Below are 23,244 nucleotides of genomic sequence, written 5' to 3'. Positions count from 1 at the left end.
AAGCAAATTTGAGGGATTCGGAAGCAGATTAGGGGACAAACTGGGGGGCATGGTTGGCCAAGCCAAATAAATTAATGAGGTGAGGGAAGCCGAGAGGGAGGTTGACCGCAGGTTGGGCGGGAGGAGCACACGGGTGCACGAGGAGGTAACGCGGGTCGAGAAGCGCTGGTTGAGCGAGGCGGAGGAAAGCGCGGGTACAATGACGGGTATAGAGATCGCGACCCGGGGTATGGGGCAGCCGGCGACCGTTGAAGTAGAGGGAATTTTATTAAAGCCAGCGGTCGTTGAGGTGAATAAAGAAAAAACAGTAGTGGGTATAATTGAAATTGAAAAGACGACGGAGGTAGCCCAGCAGTTGGAGGAAGGAATGGAAACTGTACATAGTCCGTGCTCACATCACGATGCTGTGCTCATTAATCCTTGTAAAGATTTGCAAGTGTTGGTGCAGGGAGGAAGAAGAACCCCCAAGGTGAGACGGGCTGTATGTGGTGCCGGGAGATTTTGTAAGAGGGGGTTTGGCGCGAAGAGAATTGTCGCGCGATTGGGATCGATATGGCACCCGGGCGTTGGTGAAGGGTCCCGTGTGAGTGGAAATGGTGCGCGTGTGAGGAAAAAGTGTGCGTCAAGGAGTGAGCGTGTTACAAAGTGTGGGTGTGAAACCGAGTGCGAGCGAGAATGCACTTCGGGATGTACGGAGCGTGAAACGAAGTGTGCGAACGGTGAGTGTGCACAAGACGATGCGCGAGGTGTGTTAAGGAAGTGTGCGAACGGCGAGGGTGCGCGGGAGGTGTGGTGTGTAACAGGGAGTGCGTTGGTGGAATGGACGGAGTGTGTGGAATGGACGGGCGGCATTGGAACGCCGGGCTTTGTGAGTGTGGAAAGGGTCGCGTGTGCGTGTGGGCACGCGAGTAAGGCGTTGACGTTAACCGGGTTAGCAATTAGGGTGATGGATAGCCGACGCGGGCGCTCGGTGCGCGGCATGCTTTGTTGGATGCGAAGCTTCGCGCGGATCGCGCTTTGTTGGATGCGAAGCTACGCGCGGATCGCGCTTTGTTGGATGCTAGGCCCTGCACGGTCGTGTCCGAGCCTTGGGCGAGGTGACCGGTCCGGTTCAGGGGCGAGTGGGAGGAAGGGGAACGGTGCCCCCTCGTGGGGACGGGGTTCCAACCGGGCGAGCCTCGGTCATCGGGCCCGGGACCGCAAGGTGCCACGCCGAGATGGTGCGTGGAATCTCGGCCCGACCAAGCCCCCCCCCCCCCACCCCCCGAACCGAATGCCGGACGGATTCAACCTGCAGGCGACCAAACCACCCGTGTTCATTGCTCGGCTGTGCGAAGCCGGGCTTTGAGAATGTAATGACGCACCGAGGCTCAAGTTTAATGGACGGTGATGATGATAGTGTTTTGGACCCGAAATTGAAAAGCAAAATTTGATGATTGGCAAAGGATTGGCAGATTGATTGGCAGATGATTGGTAGAGTGATTGGCAAATTTTTGATTGGCTGGAATTTGGTGAGCAAAATTGGTAGTGAGAGATGCCCGATGTGGTGGGATAGCAACTCTGCCATCCCTCACAACGGGGGCAAAGGAGCACTAGTTATGGGGTTGGCAGTGAAAACTAGCCCGGGAGGGTTAGGATATCGTGTGTAGGGATCTAGAGAAGATGACCATAGGTAACGGTAAGGTTAGGTAGTGACAATGATACCTGTCGTGGGGACGCAGGTCGATTAGTTTGGATGATAATGACGAGGGAGCGCAATAATGTAAGGGGCGACTGGGAAGCGCAAGTTCCAGAGGGGAGTAGCTAGATAAGATGATGCCGTGTGGTTGAGGATCGAAAGTGTATTGAGCGTGGAAGTGTATGGAGCAGTGAGTGAGGAGCGATTGAGATTGCACAGGTGTGCAACTGAACAGGTGTATGAAGAATGGTTGTGTGGAATACATGGAGTGTGGAATATATGGAGTAGGGAATGGATGGTATGGAGTGAGTATGGTGGAAACTGTGGAGTGGAGTGGATGGTGCGAAGGTGTGAATGGGGGAAGAGTGGACCCCGATCACGAATACCCGGGGAGGGTAGTTTAAGAGTTAGGTAGAGGGTACAGGTAAATTGTGGTTGGAAATTGGCATCTGTGGTGCATGGTGGAAGAATGGAGTTTGGATGGGTGCATTAGTGACGTGGAAATGGCTGGGCGTGTGGCCTGTTAGTGTGTGTAGTTGGTTGGGCACTCCACCACTGTGAGGATGTCAGCCAGGTGAGACCGTAGGTGGGCTCTGGGAGCCGGTAGAGTTGTTGTGGATGGGGCCCGAGGATCCAAGGACGGACCCGGGTACCCAGTGCCAGAGAGGGCACCGAGTGGGGTAAGCGCCAAGGAGGGCCTTCCCCAGTTAGATAGGTTAGGGTGAGGAGCTAGGTAAGCTCGGGTGGCAACTACAGTGGTGGAGGTGTGCAGGTGGGTAGACCTGCTGGGAGAGCTACGCGACTCAGCCCGGAAATTGTGCAAGGGCACCGGGAGATGAATCGGGGGAGTGAGACCCCAAATTGACAAGCACCACAGTTTGGTCAATGGGAATTGGTTTTTAGAACCCATAGTATAAGTTGGCCAATGGATTGGCAGGGGAAGACCCCGGGTAGTGTAAAGTGTGTTAAAGTCATTTAGAAGGTAGTTAGGACTGAGATCTCCTCGCACCATCTCCATCCACTCACCTGAGGTGACGCTACTCCACACCATGCCAGGTTTGATAATTTTTATTGTGCAAATGTTTGGGATGTGAGACGCATCATGACGTGGGTGTGACATTGTGCTTTGTGTTCCATCTCTCCCTCCTTATGAGGATTGATGATGAGTGGTGATGGCAAATTTTGGTTAGAGGGATTGTGGGGACGAATTTGGTGTAGGGGAAATATGGGGAAGACGTGACAGTAGTGAAGAATTTGTAAATGTGTAGATTTTTGTACATATGGGGTAAGGGCAAGGGTAGAGTAGGTAACAGGGGGGTGACATACGGTAGGGACGAGCTTTTCTCCGCTCAGTCTCCAGACGCACCTCACCTTGCATTGCCTTTATTGATGTGTACCCTTGTGACCTTACCCCTCGCTCACCTGTCGTCTTCCCCCCCCTTGTCTCCCACCCGAGGACTGTGCACCACTGGGCACCGAGGGGAGCGTGCGGGAGTCTGCCATTGTGCGCCCGAAACTCCCGGAACCAGCTGTCTGCATCGATGCACCACCTTATGGACCACATGTCTGTGGCTGAGCACCACTTATGGACCCCATGGGTTGGGGCATGGCCCCTCTGCTGGAACCGGCCATGAAGGCCCGAGATCTTGCTGGCGGACCTTGGTCACAGGGCACCGATGCCACACAGGTGAACCACAATAGTCAGCCCTGTGGGCCATAAATAAATAAAAATGGACACGGTTGTGCAAGTTTTATTATGTCCAAATAGGCCGCCAGTAAGAAAATGACGAAGTTTACAACATCTGGAAGAATAACATTAGCCAGCAGAGGGAGCCGAAGAGCAAGACCACCAGCAGGGTTTGGGTTTATTTTTATTAAGAACTGTGGTGACTGTGCACCGATTGGTGCTTGATGGTGCGTCGATGCAGGGCAGACTGTCTCCCCCCCAACAGAACAATCACAGGTCCTGGGTTGCGTTTTGTAAATAAAATAGCGTCAACTGTAAATAATGCTCCCCCGTCGTTCATGTTGTAGTTTGAAGACAATTCCGCAATTCGGTTAGCTGTGGGCGTGAGTCTGTTAGGTAGGGTGCAATGGAGCAGCGGGACATATTTATTTATGTTTTAAAACTGTCACACTCAGGGTCAGGTTAAATGTAGAGGGAACTACACCTACATGCCACACTAAAAGTAAAAGTAATAGGCCCGGGATGTCCCTAAGAGGAGGAGGGTGCAGTGTTGTGGATATGAGAATTGTGTTTTTTTATTGTGGTAAAATGTCACCCTCCTTCCTCCAGTTGTTGTGTATAAAGGTCAAAGGGCGTCCCTTAGTTAGGTCATATACCATCACGTAGCCAAATCATAGATTTCCTTCTTGTTGGTAGTTATTTCCTTATTGTGTGTATTAGATTAAGGCTGTGTCTTCCATTAATTGACACTCCATTGCACCGAATCCAGACAAGGTAGTATCCCCTTTCAATTTCCCCAGAACCTCCATTGGATTCCCCTTTCCTCAATTGCCAGCTGCATTGAGCGGTTCGCTGAATTCTGCTGCAGCTGTGGGTTGTTGTTTTCACGGCAAGACTCCATTAGCCACGAGGTCATCTCGGAGCCGAAGGTGGGAGGAGTTGGCCCAGTGCCGGGAACAAGGCGTGGCCTTGCCAACGCCTCCTCTAAGGGCGGGATCGGTGAGCCCTCGCGACCAATCAGGGCCGAGGCGACCTCACCGATGGGCGTGTCCTGGAGGCCGGCGGCTTGATCGCCCGAGGGAGATATAAGCGCGCGCGGAAGCCTTTAGTAGAGTTGCATCAGAGATACGGCAGATGCGTGACCCAGCTGATTTCTGCAGAGAGCCGCCTCAACCAGCCCCGTTTCAACCAGCTGCGTGAAGCCCTGACGGGGCAGCGAGTGACCCTGCCGGTGTGAAGGTGTAAAGTGTAAAGCCGAATACAAGTAGCTGCCGGCTCCTCGCTTCCCGCCCGGAGTGGACCTGCTCGCTGTGCCCTGTGATTCCACCTGCTCATCCCTCCAAACGATTCCTGTCCTTCCATCCTTTTGTGTACGTGAGTTTGTTTTGTTTGTTCTGTCCTGGGTTAAGTAAGACTGTTTATAGGTAAGCTAAGGTGCACTGCGTCCGCTTCTTCTTCTTCTGTTTTTATTTTATTATCCTTCCTCCTCCTTGGTTTCTTTTAATTGTGTAAATATTAGTAATAAATTATATTCGTATTTCAAACCCTTTTTGTTCTTCTTCTTCTTCACATCCGTCATCTTTGTCTTTTCCCAATTGAATACCTGTGGCACGATTTGGCCAACGTTTGAGAATCGGGTCTAGTTTTTGTTAACGGTTCGTGCCGCGGCTGCCATCCGCTCAGCAAATTAACATCTTATCCGCGGTCACGAACGAAGCTGCTCACCTGCCTCTGGAGGGAGCTTGTGCAGCTTCAGGGACCACGTCGGTCAGTCACAAACGAGGGAACTAATCCCCCCTCGAGTAGGGATCCGAGGCCGACGTTGGGTTCCGTAACAATATATATATATATCTGTGCAGTGTCTGTGTTGTGTTGTGTCATGTCTTGTGTTGTCTTGTCACTGAACTGCTTTCTCAAACTTTTGTGAAATCCTACCAAACTTCTGGTATGCACATATCTCACCCGTCGGTATGTCCTAAGGGTATTTCTTTTGAAAAAATCTCCAATTTTTTTGTTTTTCTGGACTTTTTTCTGGAATTTTTTTTTTCAACTTCAATTGTTTATAAAATGTGATATCACGTGTATTACAAATACATTTGTGCAAAATAATTGTTTGAATTATGATTGGTTTAAACCATGACAAAACGGCAACTTGGGTCCAGTCATTTATCTATATATCTACACATCTGGGCAGTGTCTGTGTTGTCACTTAACGACTCCCTCAAACTTTTGTTTCCGTGGTTGTGAAGTGTTTTTAATAACGTTGTGGTGGTTTTGAATCACGTGGTGGTGAGGTGTTTTGAATTACGTGGTGGTGAGGTATTTATAATTACGTGGTGGTGAGGTATTTATAATTACATAGTGGTGAGGTGTTTTTAATAATGTGGTGGTTCGGTGTTTTGAATTAGTTGGTGATGAGGTGTTTTGAATTACGTGGTGGTGAGGTGTTTTGAATTACGTGGTGGTGAGGTGTTTTGAATTACTTGGTGGTGAGGTGTTTTTAAATGACGAGGTGGTGAGGTGTTTTTAATTTCGTGGCTGTGAGGTGTTTTTATTACGTGTTTTATGGCTGTGAGGTGTTTTTAATTTCGTGGTGGTGAGGTGTTTTTATTACGTGTTTTATGGCTGTGAGGTGTTTTTAATTTCGTGGTGGTGAGGTGTTTTTATTACGTGTTTTATGGCTGTGAGGTGTTTTAAATTACTTGGTGGTAAGGTGTTTTGAATAACTTGGTGGTGAGGTGTTTTGAATTACGTGGTGGTGAGGTGTAATCGTCCCAAACTTCCAGTCCGCACCTACCCCTCCCCTATGTATGTGCTGAGGAGTTCTTTCTTGAAAAAAAAAACATTCAACCAAAATCTTCAACCTAAATTGCATATAAAAATGTGATATCACAAACACAACAAATAAATTTGTGCAAAATAATTGTTTGTATTATGATTGGTGTAAATCATGACAACACAGCAACTCAGGTACAGTCATTATCCTCAGCTAAAATAAGCATTGTCCTCAGTAACGACGCTTGGTGAGGTGAACGCAGCGAGCCGAGCCAAGCTAGTGTATATACAGTCACGTGAAAAAGTAAGTACACCCCATGTAAAGTTTTGACTTTTTAAACATATTTTAACAAACAGCTATTTGATCTTCATTTCAACAATATTGATAGATAAAGGTGATATAATATAACAAACATCATGAAACATTTACATTTTGTAGTCCATTGTATAATTTAAATAAACATAAATGCAAATTTCGCATGTGGAAAAAGTAAGTACACCCCTACATTTATCACTACTTCAAATACCTAAAATTAGAATCAGGTGCACCAGCTCAGGTGCAAATGATTAGAACATCGTCAGAGAGGATCTTGGAGGAACCTGTCTTATTTAAACCTCAGACATTTAGTTTGGTTTGCTCTTTGTTGTTGAAGTGTGCGGCGTCACCATGCCTAGATCAAAAGAGCTCTCTGAGGCCTTCAGAAAGAAGGTTATAGATGCCTACGAGTCTGGGAAGGGATTTAAAAAGATCTCCAAACAATTAGAAATCAATCATTCGCCTGTTCGGAAGATCATCTACAAGTAGAGAAGATTCCAAACAACTGCCAACTTGTTCAGGCCAGGCCACCCCAGCAAATTCAGCCCGAGAGCAGACCGCAAAATGCTGAAAGAAGTCTCGAAGAACCCCAGAATGTCATCACGGGACCTACAAGTAGCTCTTGCCACTGTTGATGTCAAAGTGCACGAGTCCACCATTAGAAAGAGGCTGCACAAATTTGATCTACATGGGAGGTGTTCCAGGAGGAAACCTTTGCTGTCCAGAAAGAACATCAGGGCAAGACTAAAGTTTGCCAATGAACACCAAGGCAAAGCCCAGCACTTCTGGAACAATGTGCTTTGGACAGATGAGTCAAAGGTAGAGCTATTTGGCCAAAGTACCAGAAGACATGTTTGGCGAAAACCAAAGACAGCATTTGACCACAAGAACCTGATACCAACTGTAAAGAATTGTGGTGGAAATATTATGGTTTGGGGCAGCTTTGCTGCATTAGGGCCTGGGCAGCTCACCATCAAAGAATTCACTATGAATTCTTCATTGTACCAGAGGGTGCTTGAGGATAATGTGAGGCCATCTGTCGGAAAGTTGAAGCTCAACCGAAAGTGGACCTTGCAACATGACAATGACCCTAAACATACCAGTAAATCCACTAAGGAATGGCTGAAAAGAAAGAAATGGAGGGTTCTGGAATGGCCAAGTCAAAGCCCGGATCTAAATCCCATTGAGATGTTGTGGGGGGGTTTGAAACGAGCTGTGCATGCAAGAAACCCCTCAAACATCGCACAACTGAAATAATTCTGCATGGAGGAGTGGGCAAAAATTTCTCCTAGTCGATGTCAGAGACTGGTAGACAGTTATAAGAAACGCCTACTTGAGGTTGTTTCTGCCAAAGGGGGCAATACCACCTATTAGAGCCAAGGGTGTACTTACTTTTTCCACATGTGAAATTTGCATTTATGTTTATTTAAATTATACAATGGATTACAAAATGTAAATGTTTCATGATATTTGTTATATTATATCACCTTCATCTATCAATATTGTTGAAATGCAGATCAAATAGCTGTATGTTGAAATATGTTGAAAAAGTCAAAACTTTACATGGGGTGTACTTACTTTTTCACGTGACTGTATATTGTTGCAGATCTCCGACGTCGGCTCTCCCCTTATCAAGAGGGGGTTAATCCCTTTGTCTTTTTATCTGGCCGACGCGATCCTGGGGGTTATAACGTCCTTCCCGGGCAGCGTTACGTAGGGTTTTTAGGACTAGGGATTCGCTACTACCTAAGTACTAACGCTGACCGGAAATGAGGAAATAACTCCCGCCCGAATCACGGATATGGATGGAATATGCCGAGCGGATAGCAATCCGCGATCCGAGCTGTTAACCAGTGACTAGACCCGATTATAGCGGTTCCGAATCGTGCCACGGGTACCCAATTGAGAAATGACTAAGACGGTCGGATTAAGAAGAAACCAGGAAGAACAAGGCAATTTATTAACAATGTACAAAGAAGAGGAAAGGAAAGAATGTACAAGGAAGAGGAAGAAAAGGTACACATGGCAGCCTTAATAACAGTCTTATTCAATTCCCTGGACATGGGCCCGATCACTCTCAGATACGGTCTCAGGCGCAGACTCACGTGGGGATGTAGAAGGTAGGGTGGAAGGTCCGGCGATGGCGTTCAGGCTTCGGTCCTAGACCCATACCAGGCGATGATGGTGGACGGCAGACAGCTCTCCGCGTAGCGTAGGCGCGAGCGGACAATTATACAGGGGAAGGTCGGTAAACTGGCGGTTATACGAAGCGCTTTTCACACACGTCCTTCCAATTGCAGCTGCCTCAATCAAGGCTCATAACACGAGTTCTTGCAATAAGTCGTTGTAACGCCGTTCTTTAGCGCGCTCTCCAACGAGTCCTTTTACCATCTCCTCTCCACTCTCTCTCTCTCTCTCTTGGCACGAGTCCTCTCAACAACGCGCTCGCCCCCTCAAGTCCTCTCAACCATGATAAGTTCTCTCGAGTCCTTTGTAATGAGCGCTGCTGCGTAAGTCCTCTCGAGGGCTTTGTGTGTGCGCTTTTATAAGCCAAGCCAGTGAACGCTCTGGAAGCCCCAACCACGCCCTGTCAGGCGATCTCACCTTAGCCCTGATTGGCTGGTGATGGTTTACTGGCTCCGCCTTGATGGCCGCTTGACGTGGCCGCACCAACATCCTTGCGCTCCGCCCCCCTTTTCGGGCCTCACCTCGTGGCTTTTTGGCTGGTTTGAGCGAGCCCAAGGGCAGCGAAGGCTGCTGGCCAAGGAGCGTAACAAATTGGGAGGGCCGATGTGGCACAGACTGGAGAGCGCTTAATGGCGTCGCTTGGAGGGAGGCTGCCAAAATGAACGAAAGGGGGCCTACTCTTATTTGTTTGACACAACGCAATGACAACGCATAAGGACATGGCCTTATCTAAACACATACTAAGAAATAACTACCGTCCTAGGGTGACCTACGTGTTGCTTGTGGCCTATCTATGGGGTGCAACCTTTAACGATGTTATATTTACAAGTGTGGGTTATCAAAACCGCAACAATATATATATATATATATATATACATACATATTGTTACAGACGCGGTGGTGGATGTTGGTTTACCGAGCGGTTTGGTATGACCGCGCCTGCACGTTTACCCGATTATACTCGAACGTTGACTAAGTCGCGCTATGCTAAATCAATGATGGAAAAGACACAACGGCTGGATTAAAATGACACGACACCAAGGGTTCAGTTCTCAAGACCTCCGGAGGAGGTTATATTAGGGCGGAAGGTCAGATTACAACGACAAGAGGGACAGCATAGAAAGGCAGGCACTTAGACACACTCTTATATTAACCCCGACAGACGACAGATAAACGGGACAAAAACTGACTCACACGGGGATTGATGGCAAGGAAAGCGGGTAGTCGATGGCTCAAGGTGCACTCTTGGCTCAAGGACAGAATCGACCCGGTCCGGTCCAAAGATGCGGGGAGGTATCGTCGCGCTGGGGGTGGCGTCCTCTGCTCTCCGTAGTTCAGGTGCATCTCTCCACATCCGGTAAGTCGCTGCGTATATCCGGCGGGGAGTGACACGCCCTCGGCTCGTTAGCTCCGCCCCAGATGGAATCGGCCCGTTGCTTCTCATTGGGTGCGTGCGGGGGGGTTACCGGCTCCGCCCTTGACGAGGGGCCGACAGGCAGCCCCTTCTTGGTAACCCTGTCGGCGCACATGGGTAATGGCGGCTAACCGAGCCGGAGTGAGGACGCACACTCCCCGCACGCCGCGCCCCTCTGTTGTTGTAGTTGTTGTTGTAGTTGTTGTTGTAGTTGTTGTTGTAGTTGTTGTTTCATGGGGAAGATGGGAGGAGGTAAGGGGAGGTCCTAAACTCACTACTGGTGCCATACGATCACATTCTGGTGCAACGAAGAGTCAGAATTAATGGAAACGAGTCCTTAACTGACATAGACTAAGAATAACTAGCAAGATGTCCTATAGTTGTCTACGTGAGATGCGGTGAACCTGGGCACGACATTTAATGGGGGAAAAAGGGGAAGGTCGGTTCTACAGAGTGTTATTTACAGGCAATGGGACTAGGGAATGGGGGATTGGGGATAGTTGGGGAGTATTGGGGAAATAGGGGAGTATTTACAAGCGGATATTGAGGCCAAATGCCATATCCGCAACAATATATATATATATATATATATATATATATATATATTATATATATATACACTGTATATATATATATATACTGTATATATATATATATATATATATATATATATATATATATATATATATATATATATATATATATATATATATATATATATATATATACAGTCATGTGAAAAAGTAAGTACACCCCATGTAAAGTTTTGACTTTTTCAACATACAGCTATTTGATCATTTCAACAATATTGACAGATAAAGGTGATATAATATTACAAATATCATGAAACATTTACATTTTGTAGTCCATTGTATAATTTAAATCAACATAAATGCAAATTTCGCATGTGGAAAAAGTAACTACACCCCTACATTTATCATGACTTGAAATACCTAAAATTAGAATCAGGTGCACCAACTCAGGTGCAAATGATTAGAACATCATTAGAGAGGATCTTGGAGGAACCTGTCTTATTTAAACCTCAGACATTTAGTTTGGTTTGCTCTTTGTTGTTGAAGTGTGCAGCATCACCATGCCTAGATCAAAAGAGCTCTCTGAGGCCTTCAGAAAGAAGGTTATATACCTACGAGTCTTGGAAGGGATTTAAAAAGATCTCCAAACAATTTGAATCAATCATTCGACTGTCCGGAAGATCATCTACAAGTGGAGAAGATTCCAAACAACTGCGAGCTTGTTCAGGACAGGCCGCCCCAGCAAGTTCAGCCCGAGAGCAGGCCACAAGATGCTGAAAGAAGTCGATAAGAACCCCAGAATGTCATCACGGGACCTACAGGTAGCTCCTGCCACTGTTGATGTCAAAGTGCACGGGTCTACCATTAGAAAGAGGCTGCACAAATTTGATCTACATGGGAGGTGTGCCAGGAGGAGGATCTACATGGGAGGTCTGGACCTTTGCTGTCCAGAAAGAACATCAGGGCAAGACTAAAGTTTGCCAATTAACACCGAGGCAAAGGCCAGCACTTCTGGAACAATGTGCTCTGGACAGATGAGTCAAAGGTAGAGCTATTTTGCCACAGTACCAGAAGACATGTTTGGTGAAAACCAAAGACAGCATTTGACCACAAGAACCTGATACCAACTGTAAAGCATGGTGGTGAAAATATTATGGTTTGGGGGCAGCTTTGCTGCATCAGGGCCTGGGCAGCTCACCATCATAAAATCCACGATGAATTCTTCATTGTACCAGCGGGTGCTTGAGGATAATGTGAGGCCATCTGGCGGAAAGTTGAAGCTCAACCGAAGGTGGACCTTGAAACATGACAATGACCCTAAACATACCAGCAAATCCACCAAGGAATGGCTGAAAAGAAAGAAATGGAGGGTTCCGGAATGGCCAAGTCAAAGCCCGGATCTAAATCCCATCGAGATGTTGTGGGGGGATTTGAAACGAGCTGTGCATACAAGAAACCCCTCAAACATCGCACAGCTGAAAGAATTCTGCATGGAGGAGTGGGCAAAAATTTCTCCCAGTCGATGTCAGAGACTGGTAGACAGTTATAAGAAATGCCTACTTGAGGTTGTTTCTGCCAAAGGGGGCAATACCACCTATTAGAGCCAAGGGTGTACTTACTTTTTCCACACGTGAAATTTGCATTTATGTTTATTTAAATTATACAATGGACTACAAAATGTAAATGTTTCATGATATTTGTTATTTCATATCACCTTTATCTATCAATATTGTTGAAATGAAGATCAAATAGCTGTTTGTTGAAATATGTTGAAAGAGTCAAAACTTTACATGGGGTGTACTTACTTTTTCACATGACTGTGTGTGTGTGTGTGTGTGTGTGTGTGTGTGTGTGTGTGTGTGTGTGTGTATGTATGTGTGTGTATATATATATATATATATATATATATATATATATATATATACTGTTGCGTTTGTGAGTGTGACGTCAGCGGTGGAACATTCGAGACCTGGAGGACAAAGACGCGGTCTCGTCATTTTTGGTCTCTTTTTCCTGACATTCGTCGAAGGTGGTCGCGCCCTTCTCCCTGTCCTGGCGTTTGTAGGAGGCGGTCGCATTTCCCTTTGTTCTGGCTTGGTCGCGTGTGGTGGTGGTGGCACATATTTGGGTCATGTGTGCTTGTGGAAAGAGACTGAACAAGAGAGGTTCGGGGCAGTCGGCATCGTGAGAAGTACCTCACGTTGGGACATTGAGAACCGCGACTCCACGCCATTTTGTGCGCATCCCACACGGTGCTTTGGAGGCGACGAACGACCAGCAAGCCTTACCAGCCATACAGTCACATGAAAAAGTAAGTACACCCCATGTAAAGTTTTGACCTTTTCAACATATTTCAACATACAGCTATTTGATCTTCATTTCAACAATATTGATAGATAAAGGTGATATAATATAACAAATATCATGAAACATTTACATTTTGTAGTCCATTGTATAATTTAAATAAACATAAATGCAAATTTTGCATATGGAAAAAGTAAGTACACCCCTACATTTATCACTACTTCAAATACCTAAAATTAGAATCAAGTGCAACAGCTCAGGTGCAAATGATTAGAACATCGTTCGAGAGGATCTTGGAGGAACCTGTCTTATTTAAACCTCAGACATTTCGTTTGGTTTGCTCTTTGTTGTTGAAGTGTGCGGCATTACCATGCCTAGATCAAAAGAGCTCTCTGAGGCCTTCAGAAAGAAGGTTATAGTTGCCTACGAGTCTGTGAAGTGATTTAAAAAGATCTCCAAACAATTTGAAATCAATAATTCGACTGTCCGGAAGATCATCTACAAGTGGAGAAGATTCCAAACAACTGCCAACTTGTTCAGGCCAGGCCGCCCCGGCAAGTTCAGCCTGAGAGCAGACCGCAAGATGCTGAAAGAAGTCGATAAGAACCCCAGACTGTCATCACGGGACCTACAGGTAGCTCTTGCCAGTGTTGATGTCAAAGTGCACGAGTCTATCATTAGAAAGAGGCTGCACAAATTTGATCTACATGGGAGGTGTGCCAGGAGGAAACCTTTGCTGTCCAGAAAGAACATCAGTGCAAGACTAAAGTTTGCCAATGAACACCGAGGCAAAGACCAGCACTTCTGGAACAATGTGCTCTGGACAGATGAGTTAAAGGTAGAGCTATTTGGCCACAGTACCAGAAGACATGTTTGGCGAAAACCAAAGACAGCATTTGACCACAAGAACCTGATACCAACTGTAAAGCATGGTGGTGGAAATATTATGGTTTGGGGCAGCTTTTCTGCATCAGGGCCTGGGCAGCTCACCATCATAGAATCCACTATGAATTCTTCATTGTACCAGAGGGTGCTTGAGGATAATGTGAGGCCATCTGTCGGAAAGTTGAAGCTCATCCAAAGGCGGACCTTGCAACATGACAATGACCCTAAACATACCAGTAAATCCACTAAGGAATGGCTGAAAAGAAAGAAATGGAGGGTTCTAGAATGGCCAAGTCAAAGCCCGGATCTAAATCCCATCGAGATGTTGTGGGGGGATTTGAAACGAGCTGTGCATGCAAGAAACCCCTCAAACATCGCACAGCTGAAATAATTCTGCATGGAGGAGTGGGCAAAAATTTCTCCCAGTCGATGTCAGAGACTGGTAGACAGTTATTAGAAATGCCCACTTGAGGTTGTTTTTGCCAAAGGGGGCAATACCACCTATTGGAGCCAAGGGTGTACTTACTTTTTCCACATGCGAAATTTGCATTTATGTTTCGTTAAATTATACAATGGACTACAAAATGTCAATGTTTCATGATATTTGTTATATTATATCACCTTTATCTATCAATATTGTTGAAATGAAGATCAAATAGCTGTATGTTGAAATATGTTGAAAAAGTCAAAACTTTACATGGGGTGTACTTACTTTTTCACGTGACTGTATGTGGACGCAAAGCTGAGTGCCGGCTGATTACCAAAACATTATTTATTTTCTATTATCATTCCCTTGTTTGTACATGAGTCTGAGTGGAGACGTCTTAAATTAGGAAATAGTTTTTACCTCACATTCATTTTATTTGGTTTACAATTACTTTTAATAAATTCATTATTTGTTGAATTTTACTTTTCTTGTCCTGGTTCGTTTCTTTGTTTTGTGGGTTCGGACTAACCCTGTGTGTTCCCAATCAGATAAGACTTCGAACCTTCCTGTGCGTGCGAAAAAATCCCGCCAAGTTCGAAATACGCCTCGGAGTTAAAACTCGTTTCGGTCGTTCGTCCTCTTGGGGTGTTAACCACGGGGACGCGACAATATATATGAGTAAAATTTGGTCAAACTTAGTCAAAGGTCAAACTGAAGGCCATCCAAAACATGTAAAACACCTATTAGGCTACAATTAGAAAATGTATCGACCAAATTTGTCATATTTTGGAAATTGCCAAATTGCTATTTCCATTGGCAACTATTGTTTATTTGGATTTTGCAGCATCTTTCTTGTTTGTTCATTCACTGGGAAATTTCATGTTTTGAGTGTGGGAAGGGAATGTGTAGTGTGGGCAGAGTGCACATTATCCTTGAGCCAGTGTTATAACCAGATCAATCTGCCTTCCAGTCTCTGTTTAGTGCTTGTGTTGTACCATGACATAAAGCAAAAATAAGGACATTCATGAAAATGAATGCTCATTGGTTTATGCTACGTTTTAGTATATACTATTATACTATATAGGGTGAATCGTATTCACCCCACCTCCCATGTTCCATTACTCATCAGTTTTTTAAAACTTGTATTAATTTGGTGGAAGCTATCAAAAGCTTAAACGTTCAGTCATTTAAGGCTCATTCATGTGTTGGAATGTGATCCTTCTGCATGTCAATAATTTCTTTTTGAATACTTAAAAGCAAGACTTTGCAACTCAGTTTCAACAATTAATTGTTTATTATCTGTTCCCAAAAGACCTTGTGCTTCTGGCCCATTTACTGAAAGCTTCCAATAAAAATACAACCATGGAAATTTTGACTAAATGAAAACAAAAATATTTTTACAAAAAATAAAAACAACTCCCCATTTGCTCCATATCCCCCTCCCTCCCATCCTCTATCTCCCTTCCCTCTTCTCTCCTTCCCCTCTCTCCCCCAATAAGCAAAGAAACCGGTCTGGCAGCTGATTGGGCATGTAGCGTTGGATTTCTCGAGTATGTACTACTTGTGAATGTTTTTCAGCTGTAGAGAAACTTGGGTAGAGTTTGAAACAGCTAAACGGCTTACGTACCTTGTGTTTTTTCATGGTTATTTTATGGAGCTTTATTTGGCTCAAAGAGCATGGGAGGAGTCTATTTATTTATAATCCTCGCCACATCGAATAATTGATTAGGTGAGAGCTGATTGGTTACTTATTCCCTCCAATTACGCGTGAGAGACGTGATTGTGTCATGAGAGACGTGACCGTACCATACATACCAAGTCGAGGCTCGTGGCAGAGAAAGGGAGAACCTACTGTGTAGTCAGTTAGGGTAAGTAATTTGGAATCTAATTGTTTTTTCTAGACAGATGACCCAGGCATAGTGGTCGGTGAAACCTTTTCCTGTAATATTCTCAACCCGAGTACCAATAACACCAGCAAACAGTTCTGTCGATTTCATCTGTTGCATCACCAACAGTGTTTCTTGATTTCACCAACAGTGGTGCTTTGGTACTCCAATCAGTTATCAAAAGTAATTTGTAAACTTAAAAGTTGGAGTCATTTCTGATTTCATACATTCACCTCGAACTGCTCTCCTTCCTTGCCGTTCCCACTCCTTTCCTTGCCACCTTTCACATCCATCGCTAATGTTGACAGTTTGCTCCAGCTGGCTGCCCACTGCTGCTGCACCACTCAGAAAAGCTATCGCACGAGGAGTCGTGCGAGTGGCGTCCGTACCCCTGCCCGTGCCCAGGAGCCTCGTGCAAGTGGCAGGGAACACTGGAGGCTGTGATGAACCATCTTGCGCTGGCACACAAATCGATCACCACCTTGCAGGGAGAGGATATAGTCTTCCTGGCGACAGACATCGAGCTTCCTGGTGCCGTCGACTGGGTTATGATGCAATCTTGCTACGGTCAGCATTTCTTGCTCGTCCTGGAAAAACAAGAAAGGTGTGCAAGTTGTCGCCAAGGCCGATGTGCTGATTAATTAGCCTGTTGGGGTGTAATGTTTCATCTGTGTTACCTATAGGTACCTCAAAATGCTGGTATCACTGTGTCTGTGGAAAGGACATTGTTGTTTGGGTTGAAGGATTAAGAATTTGTCCATTTTTCTCAACAATCCTAAATTTCGCCCTTCCCGTATTTTCGCACCAGTGTCTGCAACGAGCTAATGAAAATGAGCACTTAAAGGTCACTCCTGTTTGGCATCCGCATGATGTCAGCACAGTTGCTGACTGCTGTAAAAGGAGACTTCTCATTTTCAGGAGGAAAAAGTAATTGCCACCTTTAGTCAGGAATGACATTAATTGCTTTCATTGGATAGAGGCTCCTGATAAAACAAGATTCAAATTGCAGCTAATTCTATTTGTCAAACAATGGGATTGGGTGACCTCGTGCCTTGTGCAGTCATAATACTGATTCGTGGAGCGTACTATATATACTATAGCTACCCCGTGTGTTGATACGGTCAGCAAATTATCAATCTTGTCCAATCAACCAATTACCGCCCTTGTTTGTAACCTTGATTACCAAGCCTGGAGTATATTTGCATCTTTTGGAAGTACAATTGTCCTCTATTTTCAAATTCTTCCTTTTTTTCCTCTTCTACTTCTCTTCTTCTTTTCAAATCCCATTGTTTTGTTTATACTGGGCCAAAGTTTGAGTTTCATTGTACATGTAGTCTCTGATTTTGAATTATAAATAGGATTTTGCTTTTTCCTCTGAAACTACACACAGGGTTTTGATGAAACTTGACCACAACCTTTCTAGTCCATGATGTACTCAAGTTTGTTCACCGCCTTAAAGAAATCAGGGTGGTGGGTTGCCCCTAAAGATCTAGAGATAGATATTTGCTCTCTTCTCAGAAACTGCACACACAATTTTCCCCAAAGATACGTATTTGCTCTCTTCTCAGAAACTGCACACACAATTTTCCCCAAAGATACGTATTTGCTCTCTTCTCAAACTGCACACACAATTTTCCCCAAAGATACGTATTTGCTCTCTTCTCAAACTGCATACACAATTTTCCCGAAAGATACGTATTTGCTCTCTTCTCAAACTGCACACACAATTTTCCCCAAAGATACGTATTTGCTCTCTTCTCAAACTGCACACACAATTTTCCCCAAAGATACGTATTTGCTCTCTTCTCAAACTGCACACACAATTTTCCCCAAAGATACGTATTTGCTCTCTTCTCAAACTGCACACACAATTTTCCCCAAAGATACGTATTTGCTCTCTTCTCAAACTGCATACACAATTTTCCCCAAAGATACGTATTTGCTCTCTTCTCAAACTGCACACACAATTTTCCCCAAAGATACGTATTTGCTCTCTTCTCAAACTGCACACACAATTTTCCCCAAAGATACGTATTTGCTCTCTTCTCAAACTGCATACACAATTTTCCCCAAAGATACGTATTTGCTCTCTTCTCAAACTGCACACACAATTTTCCCCAAAGATACGTATTTGCTCTCTTCTCAAACTGCACACACAATTTTCCCCAAAGATACGTATTTGCTCTCTTCTCAAACTGCATACACAATTTTCCCCAAAGATACGTATTTGCTCTCTTCTCAAACTGCACACACAATTTTCCCCAAAGATACGTATTTGCTCTCTTCTCAGAAACTGCACACACAATTTTCCCCAAAGATACGTATTTGCTCTCTTCTCAAACTGCACACACAATTTTCCCCAAAGATGCATATTTGCTCTCTTCTCAAACTGCACACACAATTTTCCCCAAAGATACGTATTTGCTCTCTTCTCAAACTGCACACACAATTTTCCCCAAAGATGCATATTTGCTCTCTTCTCAAACTGCACACACAATTTTCCCCAAAGATACGTATTTGCTCTCTTCTCAAACTGCACACACAATTTTCCCCAAAGATACGTATTTGCTCTTCTCAAACTGCACACACAATTTTCCCCAAAGATACGTATTTGCTCTTCTCAAACTGCACACACAATTTTCCCCAAAGATACGTATTTGCTCTCTTCTCAAACTGCACACACAATTTTCCCCAAAGATATGTATTTGCTCTCTTCACAAACTGCACACACAATTTTCCCCAAAGATACGTATTTGCTCTCTTCTCAAACTGCACACACAATTTTCCCCAAAGATACGTATTTGCTCTCTTCACAAACTGCACACACAATTTTCCCCAAAGATACGTATTTGCTCTCTTCTCAAACTGCACACACAATTTTTCCCAAAGATACGTATTTGCTCTCTTCTCAAACTGCATACACAATTTTCCCCAAAGATACGTATTTGCTCTCTTCTCAGAAACTGCACACACAATTTTCCCCAAAGATACGTATTTGCTCTCTTCTCAAACTGCATTCACAATTTTCCCCAAAGATACGTATTTGCTCTCTTCTCAAAATGCATACACAATTTTCCCCAAAGATACGTATTTGCTCTCTTCTCAGAAACTGCACACACAATTTTCCCCAAAGATACGTATTTGCTCTCTTCTCAAACTGCACACACAATTTTCCCCAAAGATACGTATTTGCTCTCTTCTCAGAAACTGCACACACAATTTTCCCCAAAGATACGTATTTGCTCTCTTCTCAAGCTGCATTCACAATTTTCCCCAAAGATATGTATTTGCTCTCTTCTCAAACTGCATACACAATTTTCCCCAAAGATACGTATTTGCTCTCTTCTCAAACTGCATACACAATTTTCCCCAAAGATACGTATTTGCTCTCTTCTCAAACTGCATACACAATTTTCCCCAAAGATATGTATTTGCTCTCTTCTCAAACTGCATACACAATTTTCCCCAAAGATACGTATTTGCTCTCTTCTCAAACTGCATACACAATTTTCCCCAAAGATATGTATTTGCTCTCTTCTCAAACTGCCATCACAATTTTCCCCAAAGATACGTATTTGCTCTCTTCTCAAACTGCACACACAATTTTCCCCAAAGATACGTATTTGCTCTCTTCTCAAACTGCACACACAATTTTCCCCAAAGATACGTATTTGCTCTCTTCTCAAACTGCACACACAATTTTCCCCAAAGATACGTATTTGCTCTCTTCTCAAACTGCATACACAATTTTCCCCAAAGATACATATTTGCTCTCTTCTCAAACTGCACACACAATTTTCCCCAAAGATACGTATTTGCTCTCTTCTCAAACTGCACACACAATTTTCCCCAAAGATACGTATTTGCTCTCTTCTCAAACTGCACACACAATTTTCCCCAAAGATACATATTTGCTCTCTTCTCAAACTGCACACACAATTTTCCCCAAAGATACATATTTGCTCTCTTCTCAAACTGCACACACAATTTTCCCCAAAGATACGTATTTGCTCTCTTCTCAAACTGCACACACAATTTTCCCCAAAGATACGTATTTGCTCTCTTCTCAAACTGCATACACAATTTTCCCCAAAGATACATATTTGCTCTCTTCTCAAACTGCACACACAATTTTCCCCAAAGATACATATTTGCTCTCTTCTCAAACTGCACACACAATTTTCCCCAAAGATACGTATTTGCTCTCTTCTCAAACTGCACACACAATTTTCCCCAAAGATACGTATTTGCTCTTCTCAAACTGCACACACAATTTTCCCCAAAGATACGTATTTGCTCTCTTCTCAAACTGCACACACAATTTTCCCCAAAGATACGTATTTGCTCTCTTCTCAAACTGCACACACAATTTTTCCCAAAGATACGTATTTGCTCTCTTCTCAAACTGCATACACAATTTTCCCCAAAGATACGTATTTGCTCTCTTCTCAGAAACTGCACACACAATTTTCCCCAAAGATACGTATTTGCTCTCTTCTCAAACTGCATTCACAATTTTCCCCAAAGATACGTATTTGCTCTCTTCTCAAACTGCATTCACAATTTTCCCCAAAGATACGTATTTGCTCTCTTCTCAGAAACTGCACACACAATTTTCCCCAAAGATACGTATTTGCTCTCTTCTCAAACTGCATTCACAATTTTCCCCAAAGATACGTATTTGCTCTCTTCTCAAAATGCATTCACAATTTTCCCCAAAGATACGTATTTGCTCTCTTCTCAGAAACTGCACACACAATTTTCCCCAAAGATACGTATTTGCTCTCTTCTCAAGCTGCATTCACAATTTTCCCCAAAGATACGTATTTGCTCTCTTCTCAAACTGCATACACAATTTTCCCCAAAGATATGTATTTGCTCTCTTCTCAAACTGCCATCACAATTTTCCCCAAAGATACGTATTTGCTCTCTTCTCAAACTGCACACACAATTTTCCCCAAAGATACGTATTTGCTCTCTTCTCAAACTGCACACACAATTTTCCCCAAAGATACGTATTTGCTCTCTTCTCAAACTGCACACACAATTTTCCCCAAAGATACGTATTTGCTCTCTTCTCAAACTGCATACACAATTTTCCCCAAAGATACATATTTGCTCTCTTCTCAAACTGCACACACAATTTTCCCCAAAGATACGTATTTGCTCTCTTCTCAAACTGCACACACAATTTTCCCCAAAGATACGTATTTGCTCTCTTCTCAAACTGCACACACAATTTTCCCCAAAGATACATATTTGCTCTCTTCTCAAACTGCACACACAATTTTCCCCAAAGATACGTATTTGCTCTCTTCTCAAACTGCATACACAATTTTCCCCAAAGATACATATTTGCTCTCTTCTCAAACTGCACACACAATTTTCCCCAAAGATACATATTTGCTCTCTTCTCAAACTGCACACACAATTTTCCCCAAAGATACGTATTTGCTCTCTTCTCAAACTGCACACACAATTTTCCCCAAAGATACGTATTTGCTCTCTTCTCAAACTGCACCCACAATTTTCCCCAAAGATACGTATTTGCTCTCTTCTCAAACTGCATACACAATTTTCCCCAAAGATACATATTTGCTCTCTTCTCAAACTGCACACACAATTTTCCCCAAAGATACATATTTGCTCTCTTCTCAAACTGCACACACAATTTTCCCCAAAGATACGTATTTGCTCTCTTCTCAAACTGCACACACAATTTTCCCCAAAGATACGGATTTGCTCTCTTCTCAAACTGCATTCACAATTTTCCCCAAAGATACTTATTTGCTCTCTTCTCAAACTGCATACACAATTTTCCCCAAAGATACGTATTTGCTCTCTTCTCAAACTGCACACACAATTTTCCCCAAAGATACGTATTTGCTCTCTTCTCAAACTGCACACACAATTTTCCCCAAAGATACGTATTTGCTCTCTTCTCAAACTGCACACACAATTTTCCCCAAAGATACGTATTTGCTCTCTTCTCAAACTGCATACACAATTTTCCCCAAAGATACATATTTGCTCTCTTCTCAAACTGCACACACAATTTTCCCCAAAGATACGTATTTGCTCTCTTCTCAAACTGCACACACAATTTTCCCCAAAGATACGGATTTGCTCTCTTCTCAAACTGCCATCACAATTTTCCCCAAAGATACGTATTTGCTCTCTTCTCAAACTGCACACACAATTTTCCCCAAAGATACGTATTTGCTCTCTTCTCAAACTGCACACACAATTTTCCCCAAAGATACGTATTTGCTCTCTTCTCAAACTGCACACACAATTTTCCCCAAAGATACGGATTTGCTCTCTTCTCAAACTGCCATCACAATTTTCCCCAAAGATACGTATTTGCTCTCTTCTCAAACTGCACACACAATTTTCCCCAAAGATACGTATTTGCTCTCTTCTCAAACTGCACACACAATTTTCCCCAAAGATACGTATTTGCTCTCTTCTCAAACTGCACACACAATTTTCCCCAAAGATACGTATAATTTTGCTCTCTTCTCAAACTGCACACACAATTTTCCCCAAAGATACGTATTTGCTCTCTTCTCAAACTGCACACACAATTTTCCCCAAAGATACGGATTTGCTCTCTTCTCAAACTGCCATCACAATTTTCCCCAAAGATACGGATTTGCTCTCTTCTCAAACTGCCATCACAATTTTCCCCAAAGATGCATATTTGCTCTCTTCTCAAACTGCATTCACAATTTTCCCCAAAGATACTTATTTGCTCTCTTCTCAGAAACTGCACACACAATTTTCCCCAAAGATATGTATTTGCTCTCTTCTCAAACTGCACACACAATTTTCCCCAAAGATACGTATTTGCTCTCTTCTCAAACTGCACACACAATTTTCCCCAAAGTTGTGTATTTGCTCTCTTCTCAAACTGCCATCACAATTTTCCCCAAAGATACGTATTTGCTCTCTTCTCAAACTGCACACACAATTTTCCCCAAAGATACGGATTTGCTCTCTTCTCAAACTGCCATCACAATTTTCCCCAAAGATACGTATTTGCTCTCTTCTCAAACTGCATTCACAATTTTCCCCAAAGATACTTATTTGCTCTCTTCTCAGAAACTGCACACACAATTTTCCCCAAAGATATGTATTTGCTCTCTTCTC

At 43.8% G+C, this 23,244-nt stretch overlaps 1 protein-coding gene across 1 annotated transcript in view; it reads left to right on the top strand.

The window, feature by feature from the left end:
* Positions 1-23,244, top strand: part of LOC137435103 (E3 ubiquitin-protein ligase Siah1-like) — a 78,810-nt gene that overhangs the window by 30,218 nt on the left and 25,348 nt on the right. Inside the window, exon 2 of the mRNA XM_068128571.2 lies at positions 16,401-16,696. Within this exon, the coding sequence (XP_067984672.1) occupies positions 16,401-16,696 (296 nt within the window). The remainder of the gene's footprint in view (positions 1-16,400; positions 16,697-23,244) is intronic.

The sequence above is a fragment of the Myxine glutinosa genome, chromosome 9 (genome assembly GCF_964187855.1).
Source record: "Myxine glutinosa chromosome 9, kmMyxGlut1.1, whole genome shotgun sequence".
NCBI classification, from domain to species: Eukaryota; Metazoa; Chordata; class Myxini; order Myxiniformes; family Myxinidae; genus Myxine; species Myxine glutinosa.
This window is presented reverse-complemented; position numbering and strand designations above follow the sequence as displayed.